Source organism: Melospiza melodia, chromosome 1 (genome assembly GCF_035770615.1).
Source record: "Melospiza melodia melodia isolate bMelMel2 chromosome 1, bMelMel2.pri, whole genome shotgun sequence".
NCBI lineage: Eukaryota > Metazoa > Chordata > Aves > Passeriformes > Passerellidae > Melospiza > Melospiza melodia.
Window position 1 is genome coordinate 134,451,480 of NC_086194.1, and position 24,736 is coordinate 134,476,215.

Consider the following 24,736-nt stretch of genomic DNA (forward strand, 5'->3'; position numbering starts at 1 on the left):
TTATTCAGGTATACTCTGGATGTTTGCCTCTTGCTTTATTTTTGGGGTGTTAATTTTCTTTTTTCTGTCAGAATAACTTGCTCTCAGTCATGATGAAGAATCAATAAAACCAGCCAGCAATGCCTAGTCTAAATTACTATGGCCATTCCAAAGTCATAATTCTACTGTTAGAGGCACTGCTGTAAAAGTAATGATACTACAGTTCTGAATTTCTTAAAAATTGATTAACCAAATATTATAATATTTTCCAGTGCTAAATTTCCTGTGATTCCAGAAGTCAGTCCTTATTTATTGCAAAACTTTGTATAGATCCCAATTTCTTAGCATTTCCTTGTGCAAATATTTCACATCAATTAAGATATTAATGCTAGTGGATCATAATTCAGTTTTGGTACTTTGGTTACCATGTTGAATTAAATATAGGACATTCTGATGATCCAACCAATTGTATAATTCCTTTTGAGTAAAACTTCTAAGAAAAAAGGGCTGCTGGTGGTGAGTGATAGCTTTTGCATCAATTCTGTCTGGTTTTGGTTTGATTTTGTCTGGTTGGGTGTTTGTTTTTTTTCCCTTTGATGTAAGGGTGGTGAAATAAGTGAAGGGAAAAACTCCATCCAGAGAAACCCAGTACAGTATTTTAATTGAGCAAATAAAAAAGGAAAGGACTCTAATATCATGACATAACTTATGCAATGCAGCAGAAACATCCCCAGTGATGCACTGGGAATTCTTTAACAAGTCCATATTGGTGGCATATTAAAAATTCTTTTTGCAGTCACATGGAAAGTGCTCATGTGAGCAATTTGGAAAGCCCTGGAGGACACAGTATATTGGCAATGTGCAGGTTCATCTTTTCAAATGTGGGGCTTATAACTGCCCCTTGTGTCAGACCACACTACAAGTTCCTGGCAGCAAGGATTCCCTCTTTTTGGAGAGGGCTCCAAGGCCAGTGGTCCCATTATTAAAAAGCAGTGTTCCAGACATCTGATGTTTGTAAATTCCACTTTGATTAAATTACTCAAAACTAAATTCCTTTCCCTTAATGGAGTCTGGTTTTTCCATATCTCCTGTGCAGAGGTGTCTTTTGATGTCTCTGCATGTATGTGTGCTTCTCTTCAGGGCAGATGGAAGACCACTAGGTGTTGTTCTAGTGAAGCCTATATTTTACAAATTATATTTGCTTAGCCATTAGAGCTGTGAAATTTATTCATAAAGTGCTACTATGCTGCTATTGTCTCATTTATGCAGAGAATGCCTTAATCCAAATGATGGCACTGCATAAATATGGTTAAGCAAGGCTATATTGAGGTATTTTTTGGGTTTTTTTACAGTATTTAGTTGATATTTACCTTGAAGAAAGCTAATTTCCTGATTTTTTTTTAATTTGAAATGAAAATTGTTTATATTGTCAGAAATGTGACTCTGCTAATGATGTCCCAACACAAGGCATCAGAGGAGAAATTCTACTTGTTTCTAAATATCAGACTAAGAAACCAGAAATATCAATTTAATGGTGACAGTTCTGCACCATAGCATCCTCGCTCTGCTCCAGAATATGTACAATGAACATGATGACGGCGTATGTGAGAGATAACTTGTTCTTTTCCAGCTGATTCTTGTAGCTCAACTAATCAGTACATTTTGGTCAAGACAAGAAACATAAATCAATCTTTTCAGGCTATCTCACTTGCCATGAAAAAAATACAACCCCTCTGCTGTTATGGCCTCCTTATGTGCTGAAGTTACAACAGCAACTGGCAGTTCCATGTCAATTTTCATCTCCCACTAACGTTCTGTATTTCACAGAGGAAATGAGAAATCCCCAAGGTGGTGAGAGTCCCCTTCCTTCGGATGATGAATGGAAAGTGTCAATACTGACAGGAACTGCAGGAACTGAAGCAAGTGTTGCTCTTTGGATATATGGAGACAGAGGATTAACTGGACCCATAACTCTTGGCAAGGACAACGGGAAGCAGCTGTTTTTTCCCAGGCAGGAAGATGAATTTCAGGTAGCTAATGAAGGCTAAGAACATTATTTAATAGGTACCTTTCTAAGGGTTATCCTGTCATAGAAAACAAAACCTGTTTTGCTCCTATATTTACTCCATAAAATAAATCTGTATCTAATCTCCATGAATTCTGTGTTAAATCAGCTTGTTACACATAACAACAGAAATTATTTTTCTTTTAACCCCCTCCCCCTTCTTGATATAGAAGATCAAATGGGACAACTGAGAAGTAAATTGATTCCTTTAAGGCAATTGATTTGAAACTACCTTAAAAAACTATTAATTTTGAAAAAAAAACATGCCTGATATAAGACTTGAATTTTGTTTAGGGATCTTTAGTAATTAAATTTTCAGGCATATAGTTTTCAAAGCATACTATAAAATGTTTGCTGTGGAACTTGTTCAATTAAAGAAGGAAACCCATTTTAGAGCTGCCACGCTGTAAGTGATTTAAATGCCAGAAAAGTTTACCTGTGGAATAACCAAAAGTCCAATGAAATCTCTATGTTACCATGCTGTCAAAACACAAGGTTTCTGCTTTTATTCAAGGATAACCCCACCTCTATTTTAATAAGGAAATTATGTCTAGGTAGGCTGAGAGGAATTTACCAAAGGAGCTAAAATTTCTGTTTTGCTTAAATCTCTGCCTGAGATGCATGTAACATTGCTGTGTTCAGCAGCTAAAGCAGAAGTTCCATATTTCATGTTTTTTTTTTTCTGGACTCATCAACTCTTGTAATACAATCTTCATACAATCCAAGATTGCTACTGTCAATGATATTAATAATAATAATAGTAATAATAATAATTCTCTCTATGAATAGGACATAGGCAGGGAGGCAACCTACCATAATGTTCTTTTTCTAAGCATATAGGCTATAGATTATGATCCACAGGGAATCCTGCTCTCCTAATTAGTAAATAATTTATAAGCAATGTGGGATAATGGCATGTTTGCAAAGTTAATCCATATGTTCAAAAGGGATAGACCAATTTTTCTTCTTTAAAATGGATGTGGCCCATTATGGCTGTGTGCTGCAGATATTGATCTTGTGAGAGAGCAGGATCTTTCTCTCAGCACCTGGGGCTACTCCTAGGGTTTTTTTACATCACATTGACACTATAGCTTTCAGGCATGAAACAGCAAATGTCACTGAAGTGCTTTTCACTCTTTAGTCTGCAGTGGATAAATCCACAAAGAAAAAGCCTCTGAGTAAGAGCTTTTTCTTCTCTTTTCCCCCTTAAACTTTATCCTGTACTTGTTTAACAGAACAGGTCTTGAAATGAAGATAGGAGTGTAAGACATAAAAAAAGTTACATCTTCTTCTTACGACTTCTGCCTTTGAACTTTTATGTTTTTACTGGTATATTCTAGAACAGATGATACCAAATTTTATTTTTAAAGTAATCGACTTAATCATAGCTCTGGCCAGGAGTTCTAGGAAGGAAGCAGCTTCTGAAAGGCTAAAGTAATCCAGCAATTAGGAATCAGTTTAAAGTTTTTTAACTTTACATTTATCAGCAACATGTGCAACTATGAAAAGTTTGAGTAGAACTAACCTAAGAATTGAAAACCATTCAATATGTGGCCTTCTCTTTCTTATTTTACCTTACCTATGTGAGTTTTCTTTGCCTGCTTAATCATTCCTAAGACAGTGCATGAGAAAGATCAAGACTACCAGAGTGCTACATCTGGAAGACCTATACTTGTTTTAGGAAGAAGGCACTCTTGCATTCTGACTTAGTCTGCTACATTTTGTTTTGGGTTGTGTTGATACATGAAATTAGATGCAACCTTTTTTCTTTATTTACTAAAAGTCTGAAGAGGGATTTATTAGAATAAACAAATGACATGGCAGCCTTGTATATGCAGTCATTCTTATTCACAGCACCAGCTCTGTGAATGAGAAGACAATATCCCATATTACTTGAGAAGTAGGTCAGTTTGTGAAATGGGGGAAAGACAATACATGTAGGGGGGTTTTGCATTAAAGCTGAATATATGCCCATAATTTACTGCTGCTTTAATCCCAAAGTCTTCAGGTTACTCCAATAAGACTACTTTTGGAGGGGAATATTATGCAGCATAAGCAAGGATATGACTTGGCAGAGCAAAGCAAAGCTATTTTCTTTAGCCAATGGAAAAGAAGGAAACTATTGTCACCTCAGCGTTTCAATCCTGGTGTTCACATTTACTTGGTTAATGGAATTCAGGTTGATGTAACAAGTATATCAATACAAATTACACGTGTGAAACCTGCAGATTCTGTCTCAAACAACAATTTGGAAATTTCAATGTGTATTTAATGTTCAGGAAATCCAGAGTGGCAGTTTTTTTCTTTTAGAAATCTTTGACTAAAGCATGACAATGCTGTGACTATAACATAAAATTTTCTTACATAAAAGCACAAAGAGCCAAAAGCTGATACAGGAGAAGAGGTAATTCTGACCCCTAAAATGAGAAGAGTGCTTTTTAAAAATGAAAGTATAGAATGAGTGGATAATATACTCGTGTTTTTAAGACAATGAAGGCAATTTTTGTCCAATGCAAATAGCTTTTTGGATGTAAATTGTGGAAAGAAATAGGCTTTTACCGATCTTTTATGAATAGAATTATTTGAGAAATAACATAATAACATGCTCTTCCTTTCCTAAAGGTACATTATAAATTATCTAAAATTATTTATGCTTGCTTTAAATAGTGATTAAACTTCAAATGAACCCTAGATAAGTGAACGTTCATTTAAAGTTTTGAATATAGGGTTGCATGGAATAGTTTTTATAAGTAAGAACACACTCAATGCTTGAAAGGGCAAATGAATGCCAATCATAGTTAGAAAACAAATACAGCATCAGTGACTTCTGAAGTTTTGCAGAAGTTCTGCCAACCCTTGGGAATTATTCTTTGAGGTCTCCAAAATTTTGTATCCTTCGTGTTGACACATTAGGGTTTATGGTCGTCTGTGCAGAATTATGAAAGTTTTGTGACTTTTAGTCAGAGGATGTAATTTTGTTTATAGGATGTAATTTTGTATTGCTCATTTCTCTCATGAAAAACCCTCACCAGCTTTTTTTACTCTTGAAACTTTGAATAGTTCAAATACCTGCCAAATCATTTTCCTGGCAAGCATTGTGATTCCATTAGGCTGTGATCTGGTCAAACTGGGGCTCACACAGTAATCTGCTTAGTCAAAACAGAAGAAATGTGTTTTCCGAATCCTATAACCTCAAACCTGCCAATCAAATATTATGCACTGTTCCTGAGCACTCAGATACTACAATAGTTCAGATAAATCTAGAATCAATTGCAAAGATAAAGATGTAATTCTATATAGTTTTATACTGTACTGTTCTGACTTTATTCAGGTTAAAATAAACAGCATTGGGAATATCTATAAGATAAGAATTGAACTTGATGGATTACCAGATGAACAACCCGAGTGGAATTTACAGAGGGTGAGACTTTTACAGTGATTTTGTTTCCATTTTATTATATTTATGTAAATAAGGGCCCATCTTTTCACAAAGACATAGGTTTATGAAACAATAAATGCTGATTGGGATAAGTTGTCACTGAATTGTGTTCTTAGATTGCTGTAGAGATGACAAAAACATTGATACAGTTCACCTCCTAAGGGAGAGAAATATACAGGATTATTTTGCAATTATTCCTAATTCCTGCAGACAGCAATTTTATTGTATTGGTGTGTTTGACCAAATTCTGCTTAATGAAAATTTGTCATACTCTTTAGTGTTTCTGTACTCTTCAGTGTGTTAGGGAGATTCTAGCTTTAAATTCCGGCTCTGAAAAATTGAAAATGATGGAGCATCAATCATTCCATGACAACAACTTGATAGAAATGAACAAAGTTTGCTGAAAGGTAAACAAAGTAAGTTATAACAGGCCCCCCCATTTCTTATAATTATGAATATTTTCAGGGGAAAAAAAGCTCTGGGTTTTTTTTTTTTTTTCTGATTTGGTGAACAAATACTTCTTTATTTTGCTTTATTTCTATTTTTCTCTTGATATTTAGGGATGTTCACTAGACAAAATTTGTTCTAAATGCTTCCTAAGGCTGACACTCATGTAAAACGTATTTTAGAAGTGGGATAAGAATTTTTTGTCTTTTTCTTGTGTTGAATTTATAAAGGAAACAAGTTTATTCAAATAAAAAAGAATAATCTTAAAAAGCTTGATTAAGACAAAGAGAATTAGGCAATAATAGCAGATTTTTACATTAACCCAAAGGTATTGACTGAGACTGTATAAAACAGAATGTGAGCATAAATATTCCACTTTTCAGCCTGAATTTCATAGGGTAAGCCAGGAATTTCAAAAACTTCATTTCAGAACAAGAAATAAATCATGTTGAAAGCTGTGTTTTTCTGAAAAATGAGTTAATATATGCAATTGTTATGAATCAGCAGGAGGGCACTGCCAGTAAATATTAGAGATTAGGAATCAGTGCTGCCAAAGTATTTCACATTAGAATAAATACATGCTTTGGTGTTGAAAGCAGTGTTCATTTTACTTTAAATAATATTTTATTGGAAAAGTGAGATAAAAACATGTATTGCTCTGATTTTCTAAGTGTTAGAATTTGGATGTGAGTACTTGCTTTCATAATTTTGTTTGCAAGGCTTACGCATATTATATGCACACTCAGAAACACAACTGCAGAAAGACAATTTTTGATTTTCTTTTGCTCATCAAGACCTCTGGAAAACCCCTGTAGTAAGTATTGTAATTCAAGAATTACAAGAAAACTACTTTCATAAAAGATTATAAAGAGTGCTGTAATTATAGGAAACAAGTAAGGCAGCTATCTTACTGTACAGCCGCAAATAACTCTAGAAATTTGAATTCTAATCATCTTGAGAATATACAGATGGTGATGGTACCCAGGTTATTTTTTGTTTTGCTGTAGAAGAGCCAAAGATAACACAAATGGATTTAATAATCCAATGTATCCTCTACTTGTCAAAGTTCAGAAGGATGCAGTTGATGAGTTTCATCCTGTTTTCATTCTAAAATAAAAAAAATCTGTTTCCATCTTTCTACATCTTCCAAAAGGTCAGTGTGATGCAACAGCAGCTACCAGAAGTTTTTCAGTCTTCAGTCCTCCAGGCAGTGTTACATAGAGCTGGTTTACTCACTGAAACCAGACCTGGGGACACTGCAAATGGCAAACCCACAAATTACAACTACAGATTTGTTTGTTGCATTCTAGTGGCCAAAACAAAAGTATTTTCATACTGCAATTTTATATGCCATATTTACTGATTGTGTTACTTTTTTCTGAGATAGAAAAAAAAAAGTATACAAAATTATCTTTTGCTGTTGAGAAACAAAGCACTGTAACAGAGTTATATTTGGAATTGCTTCTTCTTCAGGTGATCCTGCAACATCTAAGGAGCAAGAAAACACTGAATTTTCCAGCAAACATATGGCTATCAAAGAATGGTGATAATAGAGAACTTCTGTGTGAACTTCCAGTAGTGGAAGCTGGAAAACCACTCTATCCAAGTATGTATGTAGAGTTATTTATATATTGGCTACCTCTTTTTCAGTGTTAATGCCAAACAAATTGTGGTCCTAGCAATCTTAAAAGCAAATAGTCTGACTGATTTCTGGAGAATATCTTCCAGAAAACTAATTGCAGGTCAGACATACTGTCATTGTTAACATTAAGCTAAAATTAGTTGTGATTACATATAACTTGAATTTTCTTCTTTTGGTTATTTCTGGAAGTTGTTTTATACCGTGTTTATGTCCACACTGGTGACTTGGAGCAAGCTGGTACAGACTGTGCAGTTTATTTGTGTATCTATGGAAAAAGAGGAGATTCTGGTCTAAGACTTCTGCATAAAACTGGTGCACCAGTGCCATTTCAGAGAGGAATGGTAAGTCTGATAAAAAATTTGCTTAGCCTTGTGAATATAGTTAAGTAATTGTATACAAGTTATACAGGTTCCTAATAATGTAACAAAGCAAACCACATAAGTTTAGCTAAATATCTTTTAAGAAGTAAGGAAAATATTTTTCTACTGACTCAGGATTTAATAGGATGAGTGAAAACATAGTCAGGAAAAGGGAAAGAAAAATTGTTTGAGGGCCTCACCATGAGATGGTGAGAAGAGCTGCCTATGAATTTAAAACATATCCTTTCAAAGTATGATGAGTTACAGATGGTTCCAAAGTAGTGTACAGAAATTGTCCCATGATTTCAGATCTTAGTAGGTGTGTTTGTTATGTATTTCCTTTAATGTATAATAGTAAAGTATTGTAATTACTACAAGACCAACTTTAAGTAATTTTTCTTTCAATTTATTACCTCCTAGCTCTTTCAAAGTTAAAATATACATCATCCTGATTTTCTGCAGTATGGTTAAATTTCAGCAGCTACTGAATTTAATGTTAACTCTGCCACTAGCCTTCTTGTGACCTTCTATTGAGCCTGTTTCTTCCTTTGTGGTCTATTGAGGATTAACACTTGTATGTATAACCAGTGGTATCAAGCTGTTAGTGGAACACTTAATTACCAAATGAAAAGCAGTACCTAAAGTGCCAAAAACAGCCATAACCCACTGGGAAAGTTTAAATGTATCTATACTATTTTAAAATAGATATTTTATGTTGTTAGTAATGTATGAGAGATAAAGTTCAATTCAAATTAAAATGCAGAATTGAAGTGGAATTTTCTGGAGGCAGTATTCAAGCCAGACTTATAGTCAGTTCAGCCTGTTATTTACACAGGGGCTGAGGGGACTGGTTCAAAGGGTACTTTGTTATGGAAATGGGTGAATAAGACAGGGGATTGTTTGGAGCAGCAGAGCAGGGACTGGGATATATCATTTTTGGCAGAGATAGTAGAATGCTGACTTGAACAACTTGATTTCATCCCTGCCACAGATATTCTGCCTTATATTGGGCAAATTGCTTAAAATAAAACCTTCCTGAGCGACCACATTTTTCATGCTTATGTATTGCTGCATAACCAGTTTAACTTCTCTGAACAACCATAGCTGTAACTGAGTCCAAATAGAATTCTGCTCTGCACACCTAGTAAGCTCTTTGAAATGCTAAATATTTCAGTAAATTAACCCCTCTGTTTCTCAGTTGAGCACCCACACCACTTTGTGTCTTTGACAGTTTTTGGCAGCAAACTCTGGGCTTTAACCATGTAGGTAAATTGAAAAAATATGCAGATGGCCTTTTAAAAAAGAGATTAAGCTGTTGCAGAAAACCAGGGTGCTATGGGAGAATTGCAAAGGTGAAGTCACCGGGGAAATCAGTTTCTATTTCACTGAGCTCTTTGGGTGGTTGCAGTAAATAATGCATAGAGACATAAAGATAATGAAGACAAAAGGAGATACTGAAAAATCTGTCATCCTCCTGAGCACACTTTGAGGCAGGAATCTTTCAGAGAGACTAGCTTGTGATCATATATTATCTATACACAAGGGATAAGCAATCTTGCACAGGCAGTCTCAATTCTGTCATTTGCTGAGTACTGAGAACTTTACAGATATGAATTTTCCAGTGTATTTCTTTCCTTTATTTTCTTTGTACTGAGAAGAATGATCTGGACCATTATATTTAGAGATAGAAAGCTGTGTGCTTTTTACTGGGACAGAAAATTTTCAACCTGAACCTGATCAGCTTCATGCTTCTATGAAAACAATCTTTTCCAACTATAAGCACAAGCCTAAATGAATAACAAGGGGAAAATGGCATGTCAGATTTCAGTTTATTTCAGGAGAATAAAATGTAAGTAGAGGAGGTGAAGCCAGAAGGAGAAAATGATGTGAAGGTCTGATTTAAAGTAATATCAACAAAAGAAATAATAGCTTTTGAGTGTTTCGTACCTAGAGAAGAGTAATGTGAATGCCAAGGCATTGAAACAATACTAAAGGATTGTGTTCAGCATTTTGGATGATGGCTGTAAAAGCCCAATATTTTGGGGGATTATTACTGCATCCTGGTTTTGGCTGTGCTTTCTTATTTACTGTGACACTTTATCAAAAGACTTTTAACTCTTCCGATCCAAACTCTTTGAATACAGTCCACCTGTCATTAAAACCAGTTGGAATCTTTGTACATTGTGGGAATTGATCAGGCTTTTAGCACACTTCAGCTTTTGGAGTGCAAATTGCAGAGTGCTGTCTCCGGTGTCTCCCAGGTCAGCGGATTTGCGGTGGAGGCTGTATCCCTCGGGAAGCTGCAGAAGGTGCTGTTGCGCTGCCAGGCCAGCACCCAGGCCCAGCGCTGGTACTGTGATAAAGTCATCGTCAGAGAAGCTGGGAGCAACTCAGAATATGTTTTCAATTGCGAAAGGTAGTTTTTACAGCAATATGTTTAAATATTCATCAATACGGATTGCTACAAGTATTGTGTCAATTGATGTACTAAATGTGAGTTTTTCAGGCAAAGACATTTTTTGATTATTTCACAGTTTCATAAAATCCACAAAATGTGTTATTGCAGAACAGATTGCTTGAATTAATGTTCTGTATGATCTGTAGCAAAGGTTAAACACTTATATTGAGTCTGTGTTACTAGAATTAAGAGTACAGCCTTATCTTACAGGATCAGTGCCGTAAGTGTGATTTTGCCTTTCAGGAAGGAAAGATAAAGCACCTGAAGTGTTCTAAATTAAGTGTATTTCTAAATGGGAAAGAAACAAGGTTTTCCATCCAAGACTAGCATTCACTCTCTTTACAGCATGGCCAGAGAGACAAATATGATGCTTGGAATTATTTTGTAGATGTTCCATTTAAGTTATTAAATGAGCATCTTAAAAGTCAATTGAAAAATACTTCATTTTGCATTTTTAGAAAAATATGGTAATCCCACTTTTGGAGTTTCCAGTTTACAGTTTCTCTCATGGGAATATGCATGACTTGAGTGAAACAAAGAAAGTGAAGAGGAACTATACGCCTATGTGACAAGGCACCAGAACAAATAACATTTAATTAATAATATTTAATAAATGCACATTGCCTAGGTATTTTGTCTGGATTTTAATGAACATGTTACATAACCTTGAACAGTTTCTTGCAATTCTTGGTGTCGCATCCTCAAAAACAGGAATAAAGATGTTTTCTCACCTTGATTAACTCTCTAAATCTGAGATTTTTCTTCAACCTGTAAGATGCTTATAAATAGTAGTATAAGACTGAGGATTTCTCTGAGCAGATTTGGATGCAGACCAGCTGTTGTTGCTAGCTGGAGTTGCTACCTTTCTAAAAAAAATGTAGGTGAAATTTTCTTTGTGTCATAGCTATTTCTAGTGAGCAATATGGCTTAGGAATGATAAATGGCAGGGCACTTTGCTGTGTTAATTCTGTGATAATTAACACCAGATGTTTATTATTCTGTGGTAGAGAGTGCAAAAAAGGAAAAAGTGTTTCTTTTTTAATGTCTAACTTGTCTAGAAGGAAACCTTTCCACTGAAAAGGGATTAAAATAAGTCAGTGGTAGGGATCAGGTGTAACTTCCATGTTTGCCAAAATGTACTTGTGCTCTATTCAAGGAGGGAGAAAGTTTTTCTCTTCAGAAATCTAATTCAGTAATCTTCAGCCTCACATTTGTTTTATTTTACAGAGCTATTTTCTGATCCAGGACATGGAAAAAGTTCTGTCTTTGTTCTCATTTAACCGAAGGAACACAAGCGTTTTATCTGTCTTAAAACCTGATATTAGTTTCTCAACATCTAACACCTTCTGCTCGATTTCAATTATACAGTATTTACTAGTTACTGATACCTTTTAGCATCTGGGATTTCAGAAGATATCTGTGCCATCAGTTTTTAGCAGAAGTAATAGAAATGAGTAGTTTAATAAGAGAAAATTTATTTCTTGAGGAGTAGCTCTTAGATGAATTGGCCAAGTACTGTTTTCAAGACAAAAAATTTGGAAACTTTATAAGTTGCTCTGGACTTTTCTTGCCCAGCTTGTACTGGAATCCCAACAGGCTTCATAGGAGACTGAATGATTTAGGTCATTCCTGGAGAGTCCATGGAAGTGGACTGAGAAAATAAAAAACGACAGCCCAGAAGATTGCTGCATTTCTTTTCTGGTAAAAAAGCTGATTTTCTACCAAACCAGAGGAAATAAAAGCTGTTGGTAATCCATGTTCTCAAGGAAAATTTTCAAAATTATATATAGTCTAGGGTAACATGAATAGGAAACCTAAAGAAAGTTTTCTTTGATTTGTCCTTTTTTAAGATTCATTTACCTGTCCTCAATTTACAGGAGGAATAAGAAAGAGAAGTATTTGGTTCCATTTTTGTTTTAACACTGAACTGTAGTTTTAAGAAATACTGCAATAGATACATACAAATTATACTTACCTCTCAATCCATAGTACTGAAAAAATGTTCAGTGCCATATTCTTCTGTTTAGCTATAGAAACAAGTAAAGTAATGCCATATGAGTTAATGCCATTAATCTGATACAAGTCTATTTTTTACCTACATAGCCCTTACTTTTGCACAAAAGAAGTTTCTTTGTTGAGTCAAATAATTTCTACTGTAATACTAAAATTTTAGGAGTAGAGACCCTTTGCTGTGAGGTGTACACAGTATGAAATATGATATGGGCCATTGTTATATGGTAATGTAAATAAAAATTGATTCCTGCTTTCTTATTTTCTTTATTATTCTTAGGTGGCTTCCATTTATGTCTCAAGGTATAATCCATTCAGAAATTGAGCTGTACCCTCAAGGTAATATTTATTGTTCCCTTATGGAAGTAAGAACAATAATTAGTAATCCTTTTCCTCTGAAAAAAATCTGGACAGATTTTTAACTGTAAATATCAGAGTTAACTGATTTTGCAGCTTGCTATATTTCTGAGAGAATATGATTTATATAATTGGTTTAGGTGATAATGAGAAAGTAATGAGGGAACAAATGAGAAAGAGTCTTCTTGTATTGGCTGGAAAAACTGAATGTCTTTTTGATCTCTTCTTTCAAACCTTTTCTGTAGTATTAAAGGAAAGGTCCTTTATTAATGGATTTTTTTTTGGCGGACTTTAAAAAAAATCAGCAGCTGAAAATGCAAGAAGCAAATGGTAAATACTGTTTTTGTTTTCTGATTTTAATGAAGACTGTTTCTGTTTCAGAACTAATTGCTTTACACATTTGTTGCCATTTGTATTTATTGTAAAATATTAATTATAGCATACTATTTGAACATTTCAGTAAACTCTGAACTTCACATTTTAATTTAATAAATAACTTTGCTTATACTTTATTTTTATTCTGTCGTTTTTCTTTCCATAATGTTATTTTTCCTTCTGCTTCTTTGAAAAATTCCTATTCTTCTAGTACTTACTGGTGATCTATCTTAATTTCAGTTGTTTTATAGTTAACATTTTAAAACATGATTTTTTCTCTTGGACTAAATTTGGTTTTTTCTGATCAATAGATTTTCATTTACTGTTTTACTTGTGATTTCCTATTTGTTCAGGTTGACTTCTCTGTCCTGGCAACCAGAGCAGATTAAATTTAATTTCTTAATAACACATTAGAATTTCGCAGCTATGCTGTAGGAAGAACAATGATCTAGAGGAGTTGTGAGAAAGTTGGAAAATGTTTATTCAAAATTTGTTATATCAATCAAAATATCCATGAAGACCCAAATATCTCGTCCTAAACCTTGTTCCTATGGCAAATGGTAATGATAAAATTTTTGCCCAGTTATTTTAGAAAATACATTAAAATCCTGCCCTGTTATAGACTTTCTTTAGGGTCACACGTATTTTTGTCCTTCCTGCTTTCTGTGCTTTTTCCAGCAGGCAGTAATTTGCTCTTTGTTCATCACTCTTTGTGCTTTATCTGTTCCACACACCTCACTTTTGCATGGCCTGACCTGAGAGATCTTCCCTTCCATAATTCAAATTATGCACCTACAGCTGGGTCTGTGTCATTTAAGCTGTGCAAAAGTCTCAATCGGAGCAAGGCAGCCAAAAGTGTGTGAAACAAATAACCTCTTGTTTGGGACACTTGGTAAAACATGGATCAGTGGGAAAGAGACTTGAAATTCTGTATCCTGTACCTAGATGGGCTGCTCCAATTCCTGGCTTAGTGGTTGATCTGAGAGTTTGTTCATTTGCCTTTTTTTCCCCATGAGCTTTTAAATACATTGCATTTTCTTTCTGTATCGCTTCTTGAAAACACCACAATTTTCATAGGAAGTAGAACTTTCTAGTGTATTGTCCTGTTTCTAATAATATAGAAAATTGAAAAAAATCCCCAAACCAAAATACACGTCTAGACAGTCATCTGTGGCAAGTTACAACTTTCTGTGGTCCCCAGAACCCCAGGTGGTAGGTTGTACCTTTCCTCTACATATGCTGAATTAAAGTGATGTCATAACACCTTTATCTGTATTCTTTTCCCCTCAAAGTGTGCTCCCCTTCAGTCATTAAGGAGCTATTGGTACTCTACCTCATCAGAACAACCCAGCTTCTTATGCCAACAAGAATTATGTTTTTGTAATACTTTTGTAATACTGTTTCCCTTTTCTATTTGGAAGCATGCAATGCACTGCAATGAGGACTTCTGGCATCACAGAGATTAGAAATTTAAGGACTCTTTTCCTATACCCCCATGGTCTTTCCAACACAAGTCCTTTCTACTTCCAGAAAAAAAGGAACAAGCCTCAAAGTCAGTATAGAGGAGTTCAAACCAAAACTCTTTTGAATTGTGTTTTTGGGGAAGTTTGATCCCCTGCTTTACTTTCAGAGGGGTAGTTGTGTGCAAAATAGTTTATAGATGCTAAACTTGGGAGGTTGGAGCTGAATTAGCTAGAAAATACAGCCTCAATAGTAACAACTGCATCACTTCAGAACCCCCTTGCTTAACAAAAGACAGACTTTGTGAGAATAATACAATAGAAAGGGCCATCACAACCATTTGAGGCACAATGTTTTATCTGCTTTAAAGTGAGTATTTGTTTCTGAATGATGTTTGACACTTTGGGAGGAGTAATGGGTCATATTTTACCCCTTGTCTGCACCACTCTTCATAAACCTTTGTAAATGGAATTGCCCTTATTTTCCAGTCAAATGGTTCAAAGGAACTTTGTCTTTAAGAAATTAACATTATATTGTTTGAAAAAAAACGGAAAAGGCTGAATTTTTCGCAAACAAGCTCTTTTTCTATGGGATAGAAAAAGAGCTTAATGCCTAATGCTCTTTGTTTCCACCATCAGTGTATAGAGGCTTTTCACTCTTCTAATTGGTGTTTGTCTTTTTGTTTTCTGGTGCTATGGTTTTTTTTTTTTTTTTTTTTTTTTTAATCAAGAAAGTGAGTCTATAGAGAAAGCTGTGAAGATGAGGGTTTTCAAAGGCACAAAATAGTTTCTTACAAGCTGGAGTCTGACAATTCTTAGTGAAAATTGGATGCTTCACTTCCTTTATGGAATTGTAGAATAATTGGAGTTGGAAGAAATCTTTAAAGATAACTAGTACAGCCCCTGACATGGATAGGGACATCTTCCACTAGACCAGGTTTCTCAAAGCCCCATCCAGCCTGGCTTCAAACACTTTCAGAGACGAGACATCCACAACTTCTTTGGGCAACCTGTTCCAGTGTCTTACAATCCTTATTAAAAAAAATATATTCTTCATGTCTTTTCTAAATCTACCCTTCTTCACTTTAAAACCATTCCCCCTTGGCATATCACTACATGTCCTTGTAAAAATTCTTTGATTTTCTTTTATGTCCCTTAATATATTGAAAGGCTGTCATTAAGGTCTACCTGTCCAGAACCTTCTCTGCTCCAAGCTGACTAACAACCTTTTGTGACAGGAGAGGAGCTCCAGCCCCTAACTATTTTCATGGCCCTTCTCTGTGCCTGTTTCAGCAGGTCCACATCCTTATTTTGTTGGGGAACCCAGAGCTGGATGTAGTACTGCAGGTGGAGTCTCATCAGAGCAGAGTACAGGGGACAATTCCTTCCCTCAGTCTGTGGGCCAGGTTTGATTGGACAGAACAAATGAGCTATTGCTGCTTTCTGAATTCCCAGCTGTATATTTATGTATATTTAAAATTCTATCACCTTCCCAAACCAGACATCAGCCAGACCTCTAAAGACTTGGAAAACAGGAAATCAAACTTCCTGCTCCAGTTCAATTTTTGTGGGGCAAATTGCTGAGTGATAATGAGGCTGGCCCAAGATAAATACCTCTGTCAGACTACAGATTTAAATCATGCAGGCATTACCAGACAGCTTTCTACTAAGAAAACTGCAATGTATGCTATGGCATTTATTAATAAGGTGACTGGGGGCTGGTATTTCATTTATTGTTTGCCTTGAACAGAATGAATTTAAGTCGCTGTGTGGAACTTGTTTCACACAGACAAAAGCTGCAATCAATGAGGGGTGGAGAAGCGTGCAATCACATCTTTTCAGATGTAGAAATGCATTTTACAATTATGAATTGTTCTTTTTTTTAAATAAGAATTATATTAAGCTGCTTTTGAATATTTAAATAACGTGTACATTTTATGGGAGCAGAGATGATATTTTAGTGTCAGGAGCTTTATATAAAACGATTTTCTAATGAGTCCTAATCTAGTTTAGACTTTTCTACAAAACCTTTTTTTTTATGCTGATTTCAGTATCATGCCCCCATCCAGGCAAATGGAATTCTGTTGTTTTATCACATCACCCTAAAATGAGGGGAAATTGTTCTTAATTGGGATGCTTCGGCATTTTTCCTGTTGCATTTCTTGGTTATACTGTTGTCATAATCCAAATTCTGGATGGTGGTCTGCTTCTGTGTTGACCCTCAGGGTTGTCATTAGAAATCTCACTTAGCTTTGTGTTCATATTTCTAGCTTTTGTGCAGTGTAAACCTCCTCAATCCTTGGTCCATAACTTGCTTAAGATGAGGTGGAATGATGTAGTACTTGGCCAATCCTCTGTTGCCTCTCCTGACATCATTACCTTTTAGGTGCAGTGTAGTCACAGTGCTTGGGCCAAACTATTCTTTCTTTTACATCTTGCAAGTAAACTGCTCCGTATAAGTAGCATTTTTAAAAGCATTTATTTTTTTTTTTTACTTTACAGAAGGAGACTGGAAGATAACAGTAGTCACTGGGGATTTTGAAACAGCTGGCACAACAGCAACGGTATTCCTTTATGCTTATGGAGAAAAAAAAGCTTCTGGTCCAATTATTTTGGGATCTGGGAAACAGCAGCTGTTTAATCCCAACAGTGAAGATACATTTAAGGTACAGTATGGCTGTTATATAAACACTGGAGAATGAAAAAAAAAATGCAAAGTAGCTTTTCTCAAAACTAGATAATAGAGGTAATAAAAAAGACTCAAAGAAACATATAAGGATGATTAAGTATTTCTGAGGGAGCAGCTGACTTTTATGGCTCTGAGTTTTGAATCAGGAAATGTGTTCACAACTGCCTGGGACAAACATGTCTCTCAGAATCTGCTTCATACTTGCATCTTCTTGATGTGCTAGATTAGAGTAGATGTTTGTTTGAAGAAGTAAAAGAACTTTATTGGCGTTTATGTAGTAAGGTAGTCTTGGTTATGGTTTGTGTTGCATATCCATCTTTGGAAGGGTCTACTGTAAATTCTTCCACAAACTTCCTCAGACTTCCACTGAAGCCCACTCTTGTGTGAACTTAGAAGGGTGGCCAGAAACTAGAGGTAAATCACACAGACCAAGTTTACTCGCGTGATTTAAACTAGCGTTGTCCTGTTCCTCCAAGCAAATGGAGATATTTCTCTCTGCTGACAAAAAGTCTCTGAGATGTGCTTCAGAAAGATGACATTTCTCAGGACTTCTGCAAGATCCTGTAATTCCTGCCATTTTCTCTACTTCATGCAGTTACTTGGTCAGGACTGAAACTGTTGCAGTAGTTAAATCTGTGATATGTCACTTAGGTTTAAATAATTTATGCATAATAAGCACATGATGGGGAATCAGTGGCAGATGGGACAGAAAGCATATTTTAATACTAAAATCAACCAGACAGAAACTTTCTAGCATAGTTTTTAAAAAGGAAGAGTTTACTGATGAAGGGTGCTGGAAGAGATCAGCATAATATAATGGAAACAAATAAAACACAGTCATGCCTCACAAAAACAATCGAAATATCATACAGTTTCAAAATCCCTGTAGGCACACTTCAAAATCCCTGTAGGCACACTTACAACCATAAGAAATCACAAAGAAATGGCCCACAAAAAAAGAATGAGACCAAACTGTACTGGCTTGTCTTAATAAAAAACCAAGAATAGTAGTCTGATAGAAAACCCGGTTAACTGCTTAGTAAGTTGGATACCTAAAAGTATACAATGAATATTCAGTAAAGTTAAAAATAATGGAAAAAGAAAGTTAATAACACTTGAGTAAATCAGCTGGTGCTCCTTTATACCCTCCTGAGATTTCATTCTAGAACTTAATTTTAGTGTTGCTTCTATTGCTTTATAAAGCAAGAGTAACTTCATTAACCTGAGCTATCTCTGATTAAGGTTTGTGTAAATGAAATTAAAGCCTGGCCAAAGTCCATTGTAATGCAGGTATAATATAACAAGGCTATTGCCCTCAGAGATTTCCATATGATGGCAGTACATGGAATTCATTGAAGGTAATTTACAGTTGTGTGATGGGGACTATTCTTGTTTCTGACTGGAGTCCTGGGTTCTAGGTTTCCTCAAAACAGTCATATGTACTCTGCACAGCATTTTCTCTTGTGGCTTAGCAATTTTTCCCACCAGATGGGTATGTCAAGGATAAACAATATGGGAGCAGGGAAAAAACAAAATTAAATCTGATGGATTTCCTTTTCTGCTCTGAATTGTCCCTGTGTGTTCAAAGAAAATACTTCTGAGCTGTGGATTTCTGCTTCTGTTACTATTCAGGCATAGTTTTTAGGGCATCATTTTCCTGTTGAGAGTCATTCCTTCTCCAGTAGAGGAATATCAATCTACCATAGATTGATATCAAGCTTTCATCACAACTCTGATCTGTTTCCTGCATCTTCCTCTGGTGTCATCACAGTCCCTGAGTATTTCTCAGTATTTCAAAAATACTGATTTTGGCAGAATGCTGGGTTGCTCAAGACACTGGAGCTTTAATTGTATTGTAAATTATATTCTCTGGAGCCCAGTATTCTGCATCATCATTCTTTGAAACATGCCGAATTATCTCTTATGACTGTACACACTGTTTGATAAAGAAATTATTTTAAAAATATTCTTTTAATGTTTGGTCATGCTAAATATTCCCTTTTGTGTCAAAGGGAACTAAGCATAAGACTCTAAGCCTATTATCTTCTGTAAAAACCAGCTGCAATCTCTCAATTTTTATTACTTCCATACATAATAATAATTCCATACCTTCGGGTACAAGTTCTGCTGTTCTAGTAATAATGAAGTCAGTAAAAACACTGACTGGTTCAGTAGATCTGCTTTCAAAATATTGCTTACCTTTGTGATAGTGGCAGCACCTAACGTTTCCCTAACAAGACTTTTTCCATTATTTGCTTTGTGAATTTGCTTCACAATCATCTCTTCCATCTCTTTAGGGTGGTGTTGGTCTTAAGAATCTCAACACATTGTCAATTAAAAAAACACCAAAACTCACTAAATTAAACTACTAGAAGTGCTGGAATTTTTCCTATGAAATCTTCAAAATCTTGAGTTTAACGTTAGATTATATTTTGAGGTTGGTGGCTGTCTTTGTAAGGAAGGTAGCTGTTCCACGTTTGCAAGTACAGAACATGAAGTATGCATGATATTTTAGGAGCATTGAAAACTGAAATCCAGCCCTGGTGTGATTTTTGCTGCATGAGCTCATTTTTCTAACTTTTAAAGCTGGTGCCACATCCATTTACATGATTTAGAGTTTGTTCATCCACATAAACAATCCTTTATACATTCTATGGTCTAGGGCAAATACCAGAAAGTAATATAGGGAGATGAAAAGCAGGGCTCATATAATACTTGAAGAGATACTTAATACCATAAAACTTAATAAATAGTGCTCCTATGATGAGACTGTTAAAGTGTTAAATACAGCCATTTTCCTTCCACTTTACTTCTTTTGTTAAGAGTTGTGTTCATCAGATATGCCTTCATGCTGTACTGCATCTCAAGAACATGCTACACTTAGAACTAGATCTGTTATTTTTCATTTTGGTTTCCTCCTGTTTAAATAAAATTATCAGTCATTTAAAATAACCTATACATGAATAATTAAAAATCCTTTCTTTAGAATCAGCACTACAGACTCTAAGAATCTGTTGTGTTTCACTGTGAGTCGTTCGTTCCTGTACTCTGGATCCATAGTCATTCTTTCTTCAGTCAAAACTGAGATCTCCAAAGTAAAATGAGAAGCAGTGAGAAGAAAACTAAATGTTGCAAAAATAGGTTGAAACAAATCCATTTTCATGCTTTTGCTCATGATGTTCAAATAAAAGAGGCTGAAATGAGCTCAGTTAGAATCTTTCAGAGTGGGAAGATTGCAAGAGAGAACATAAGTGCTGATGTAGTTATCCACACTCTTAACCATGGGACTGACAATGCCTGAAAGCTGGACATTGCTTGTGTCCTGCTATTTTCCAGCTGTCCCTGCTTTCCATAACGACCATTTAAGTCCAGAAACAGTTGAATGAATCTTAGAGAAGCCCAGGCTTTAGTCAGATCTGCTTAAGGCAGCATAAAACTTTCATACCCATGGCTGTTACTCCACTTGAAACTGTCACTGTCTGTGAAATGCACAGGATAACAAGATGGACCTCATCCCTTACTGAGATAAAGGGGAGAAGTATGTAAAATTATCTTCATCAGCTACAGGCTGTGCATTAAACAAAATTTAGCTTGTTCCAAGAAACAACGCAGGATTGTAAAGACCTCACAAAAAATCTTGGAGAAAAATACTGCTCATCTCATCTTTAAGAATTGGGAGTGGGGAATGTGGTGTTACTTGTTCAGTAATTAGGCAGTATGTACAGCAGTACCAAGTGTGTGTATATACATAAATATATGAATATTTGTACTTGCTGTTGGCATAATTTGATTAACCCACAGTAAAAATGAAGTTCTTCCAGAGCTTGAGTGCACTGGAAAAGAAAGCGTTTTAACAGTCACTGTGCAATGAGCAGTATTTGTTTAAGCAATGTATTTTTATGACCAAAGCAAGTATGAAGTAGGAAAAAATAATGCTGATCTTTGTGTGGCCTTTAATCCTATTCCTTATTTGTCTATATCCACCCTTTTTCATGGCACTGTTAAATTTCTGTGTGAGCACCTGTGACATATTCTAATTTTTGAGTTAGTGTGTAACTGTGCCAAGTTTTCTGGGCACAATTGACAAAGCGGTTGAATTCAGACATCTGGAAAAAGCAATCAGCATGGGTGGACCCTTTGTACTGTACTGGTATAATAGTCATTGCATTTTTGGCAACAGTTATTAGCTGCATGTTCACAATTAAAAAATATCATCTACTTTCAAAGATTTCTCTATTACATTCTGATGCTGTAGAAGTTAAACTAATGCAATCAATGATTTTTCTTTCTTTTGGGAATCCAACTGCTGTACATGACTTCTCTGAAATTCTGTTAATGAAGTGGCCTTACATGAAATTAATAATTGTCTGTCAAGCACATTCTCTGATGGGTGTGTTAGACATTAGGATTTTGGTGCAGCTGCCTCTGAAGTGTTGATTTATCCAAATGATTTTCATGCTAGCCTGAGTTTATCTCAAAGAGACTGCAGGATACTCTCTGCACAACAGGAAAGCAGTGATATTATTTTGCTTATTCTAGTAAATAAAAGAGAAAACGAGTAATCACAGATATGTTTTCCATCCTCTTATTGAAGTATCCTTCCGCTGAACCTTTTCTTGTTCATACAAGGAACTTCACTTTTCACTTAGTTAAACATCTTAAGTACATGAAGATAGGTCATACCAACTCCATTCAAAATATCACAGGTATGCTAGGGACCAAAAAGTGTATTTGCATAGCTCATTTAGAAATGGAATTAAAATTTAGTCCTTGCATCCTCTTTAGGTAGAACTTCTTGCTGATAAACCTGGATTTCAATTATGCTTAGAGACAAATGGTAAAAGATGAAATTTGTTAAGCTTCAATTTCAAAAAGTAAGACCAAGTTGTCTAACACATGATTTAATGAAAATGTTCCCATTGCCTATGGTAGGAAGATTACTTAGTCCTATAAATAGTAGCAATGAGCAAAGTATATAGGTGTATTGTTTAGCAGGTCAGTCTAGTTAAGTGCTTGCAAAAATTTAGAATATGACTAAATCAAAGATGCTGTGTGTGAAAACATGACCCTTTTGAAAGTGGTGGACAGTTTTTTCAATAATTTGTACTGGTACTTGTGCCATGAAATATGATGCATTGGTATTATTGCCTGTAACAGTGAAGAAAAATGCTACAAAGACAATAGAATGACCGCTATCATTGTAGTCACAATGATATTTTTAAACCTATTAGGTGCTGGCAGTCTGTCACATAAGCAAGGTCTGTATGAGGCCTGTCCCCTTGAGAATTTATTACAGGACTTAAACTGGTTAATGCAGCAGGCGTTCCACAATCAACCAAGTTAACTGTAGATGATGACTCAGGTGTTTTGCAAAATCTTTTCCCGGGAAGAGGCTAGTATTTGTAGAAGATTTATCTAACATCCCTAAGAAGATCACCATACCTGATGTTTGTGGTGTCTAGATCCCGTTACCTCAGTCTGTGTTTCCATGTCCTTGTTTGTCACCTCTGCAGTTTAGATTTTATGTTCTATAGGTGGCTGCAGTAAGCCTCATCATAATGGAATTTGAATTTCACTCCATGTAGAAAGCGAAGGGAGACGACCCATCCTTTGATCAGCATCGAACTCCAATTTATTGATCCAAAAGGCACGTTTTTATAACCGTGTTAATTAAGCTCATACATATTGCAAAACCCGAGCTCACCATAGGCCACAGATCAAACACTAACCCCTCCTTTTGTTTTCAATACCTGTGGTTTGTTTATTGAAACCAAGATTTATTTTCTCACCCTGTTCTGAAAGTTCTCAAGGCCTCCATGTTTGTCAAGTTTTGCTTTCCCAAAACTTATCCAAGGACAAGATATTTACTTGTTATTAAAAACATCCTGAGAACTTCTGCTGTTTACATAAACGTGCCTGAGAACTTTTGTTGTTTACAGAAACAGGCTGTGAGAATTTGCTTCTCACAGCTGCCTTTTACTTTTCCATCAGATGTATATGATTATGGCATGTCTGAACAAAACTCTATAAGCTATTTCTGAGCAAAATTCTCTAACAACTCCATGTCCTAACTATTGCACCATTACAATTCATAATTTTTGACATATCAATTGAATTTTAGAGATGCAGCAACTAACTCAAAATGAACTTAACATTTTAGAAAAAAATAGAGAATTTCAGAGTTGTGCCTTTTTCTGAGGATCTCAAAATTTATGAAGAGAGATTTGCTATGTCCCTGTAAAAGACAAGTAAATGTTGTCTTTGTATAGTTGAGAAAGTGGAGCAAAATGGGTTTGTGAATTTTGTAATTTCTCAGGAAGCCTAAAGCAAATCCAGGAATAAAATAGCTGCCTGATTTTCAGAGTGATGCTTTAGTCCTGGAACTCATCCTTTCCCCTTCGGACATTTATTGCAGGCCTATCAGAATGGCTGTTTCTATATAAAAAGGAATGTTACTTTTGCAGTTTTAGTGCTGGAACATCATTGAGCAGCTAGACTGCAGCTTTTGTAAGCACATTGTTAACAAGGGCGACAAAGTCAACTTTGTCCTACAACTTTTTACAGAACATTCTGGCTGTGAAAGTAGATTTCTAAATGCCAGGCTGTGTTCAAGTCATGCAGAAGTTCAAGGCAATTTATTCAACACAGAGAAGGAAGAAGCAAGCTCAAGACACTGTTTATGTTGTCAAAAGAATATCGTTAGCTCTGCTGTGTTATGAGAATATTTTCCTCTGCATTTCACTGCAAGAGCAAATTCTGACATACATTTGATGGGATTCTAATTGACAAAAAATAACATGTTAGCAAGTCAATACCACTGAGAAACCAATGTGGTATCTGAGCTGACATCAAGATGAATTGTTCCAAGCACCAAATATGCAATTGGTACGGAAAGTAAATTTCTAATTGTATTATATGTCTTCCAGAACATCATATACAATTGATTTCCCCTCTGCCATTGCCTAATTTCCACCTAAGAATAAACATGACTTTTTTTCCCCAAGGTCACTAATAAACAATTATTCAGAAAAATAATATTATGCAAAAATTATAAGCATATTGCTAAGCCTGTTATCAAATGGGCAGTGTTCTGTGTTTTGATTTTTGAGACTTTTCAGGCTCAGAAATATGCCATTACCTCTAAGTCCAGCATAGTTTACCATACAAAAACCTTTTATTTTGTAAGTCAAGTATGCTTGATGCTGTTTCTCCCTTTAGCTGAAAGCAAGGAAATGTATTTGACTTGAAACTTTGGGCAAATTCCCCTTTAGCATGTGGTCATAACTTTCTTACTTTGGTTATGTCTTAACTGCTTTTAGAGTGTGAATATTAGGGAGGGCTAGGAAGTATAAAAAGACACAAGGACATACATATTTAGAGATGATGAACAGGAATTCAACAAATCTAATTGAACTAGTTGCAACTAGATACATCTCCTGGAGAAACCTAAAGGCCC

The 24,736-nt window shown here is 35.4% G+C and overlaps 1 protein-coding gene across 1 annotated transcript in view; it reads left to right on the forward strand.

The window, feature by feature from the left end:
* RP1 (RP1 axonemal microtubule associated) overlaps positions 1-24,736 on the forward strand; it is a 164,633-nt gene that overhangs the window by 38,292 nt on the left and 101,605 nt on the right. The window contains 9 exon segments of the mRNA XM_063150435.1: positions 1,809-2,009; positions 5,376-5,465; positions 7,404-7,536; positions 7,762-7,913; positions 10,193-10,347; positions 12,680-12,738; positions 12,870-13,038; positions 13,040-13,086; positions 17,094-17,257. Of these exon segments, the coding sequence (XP_063006505.1) occupies positions 1,809-2,009; positions 5,376-5,465; positions 7,404-7,536; positions 7,762-7,913; positions 10,193-10,347; positions 12,680-12,738; positions 12,870-13,038; positions 13,040-13,086; positions 17,094-17,257 (1,170 nt within the window).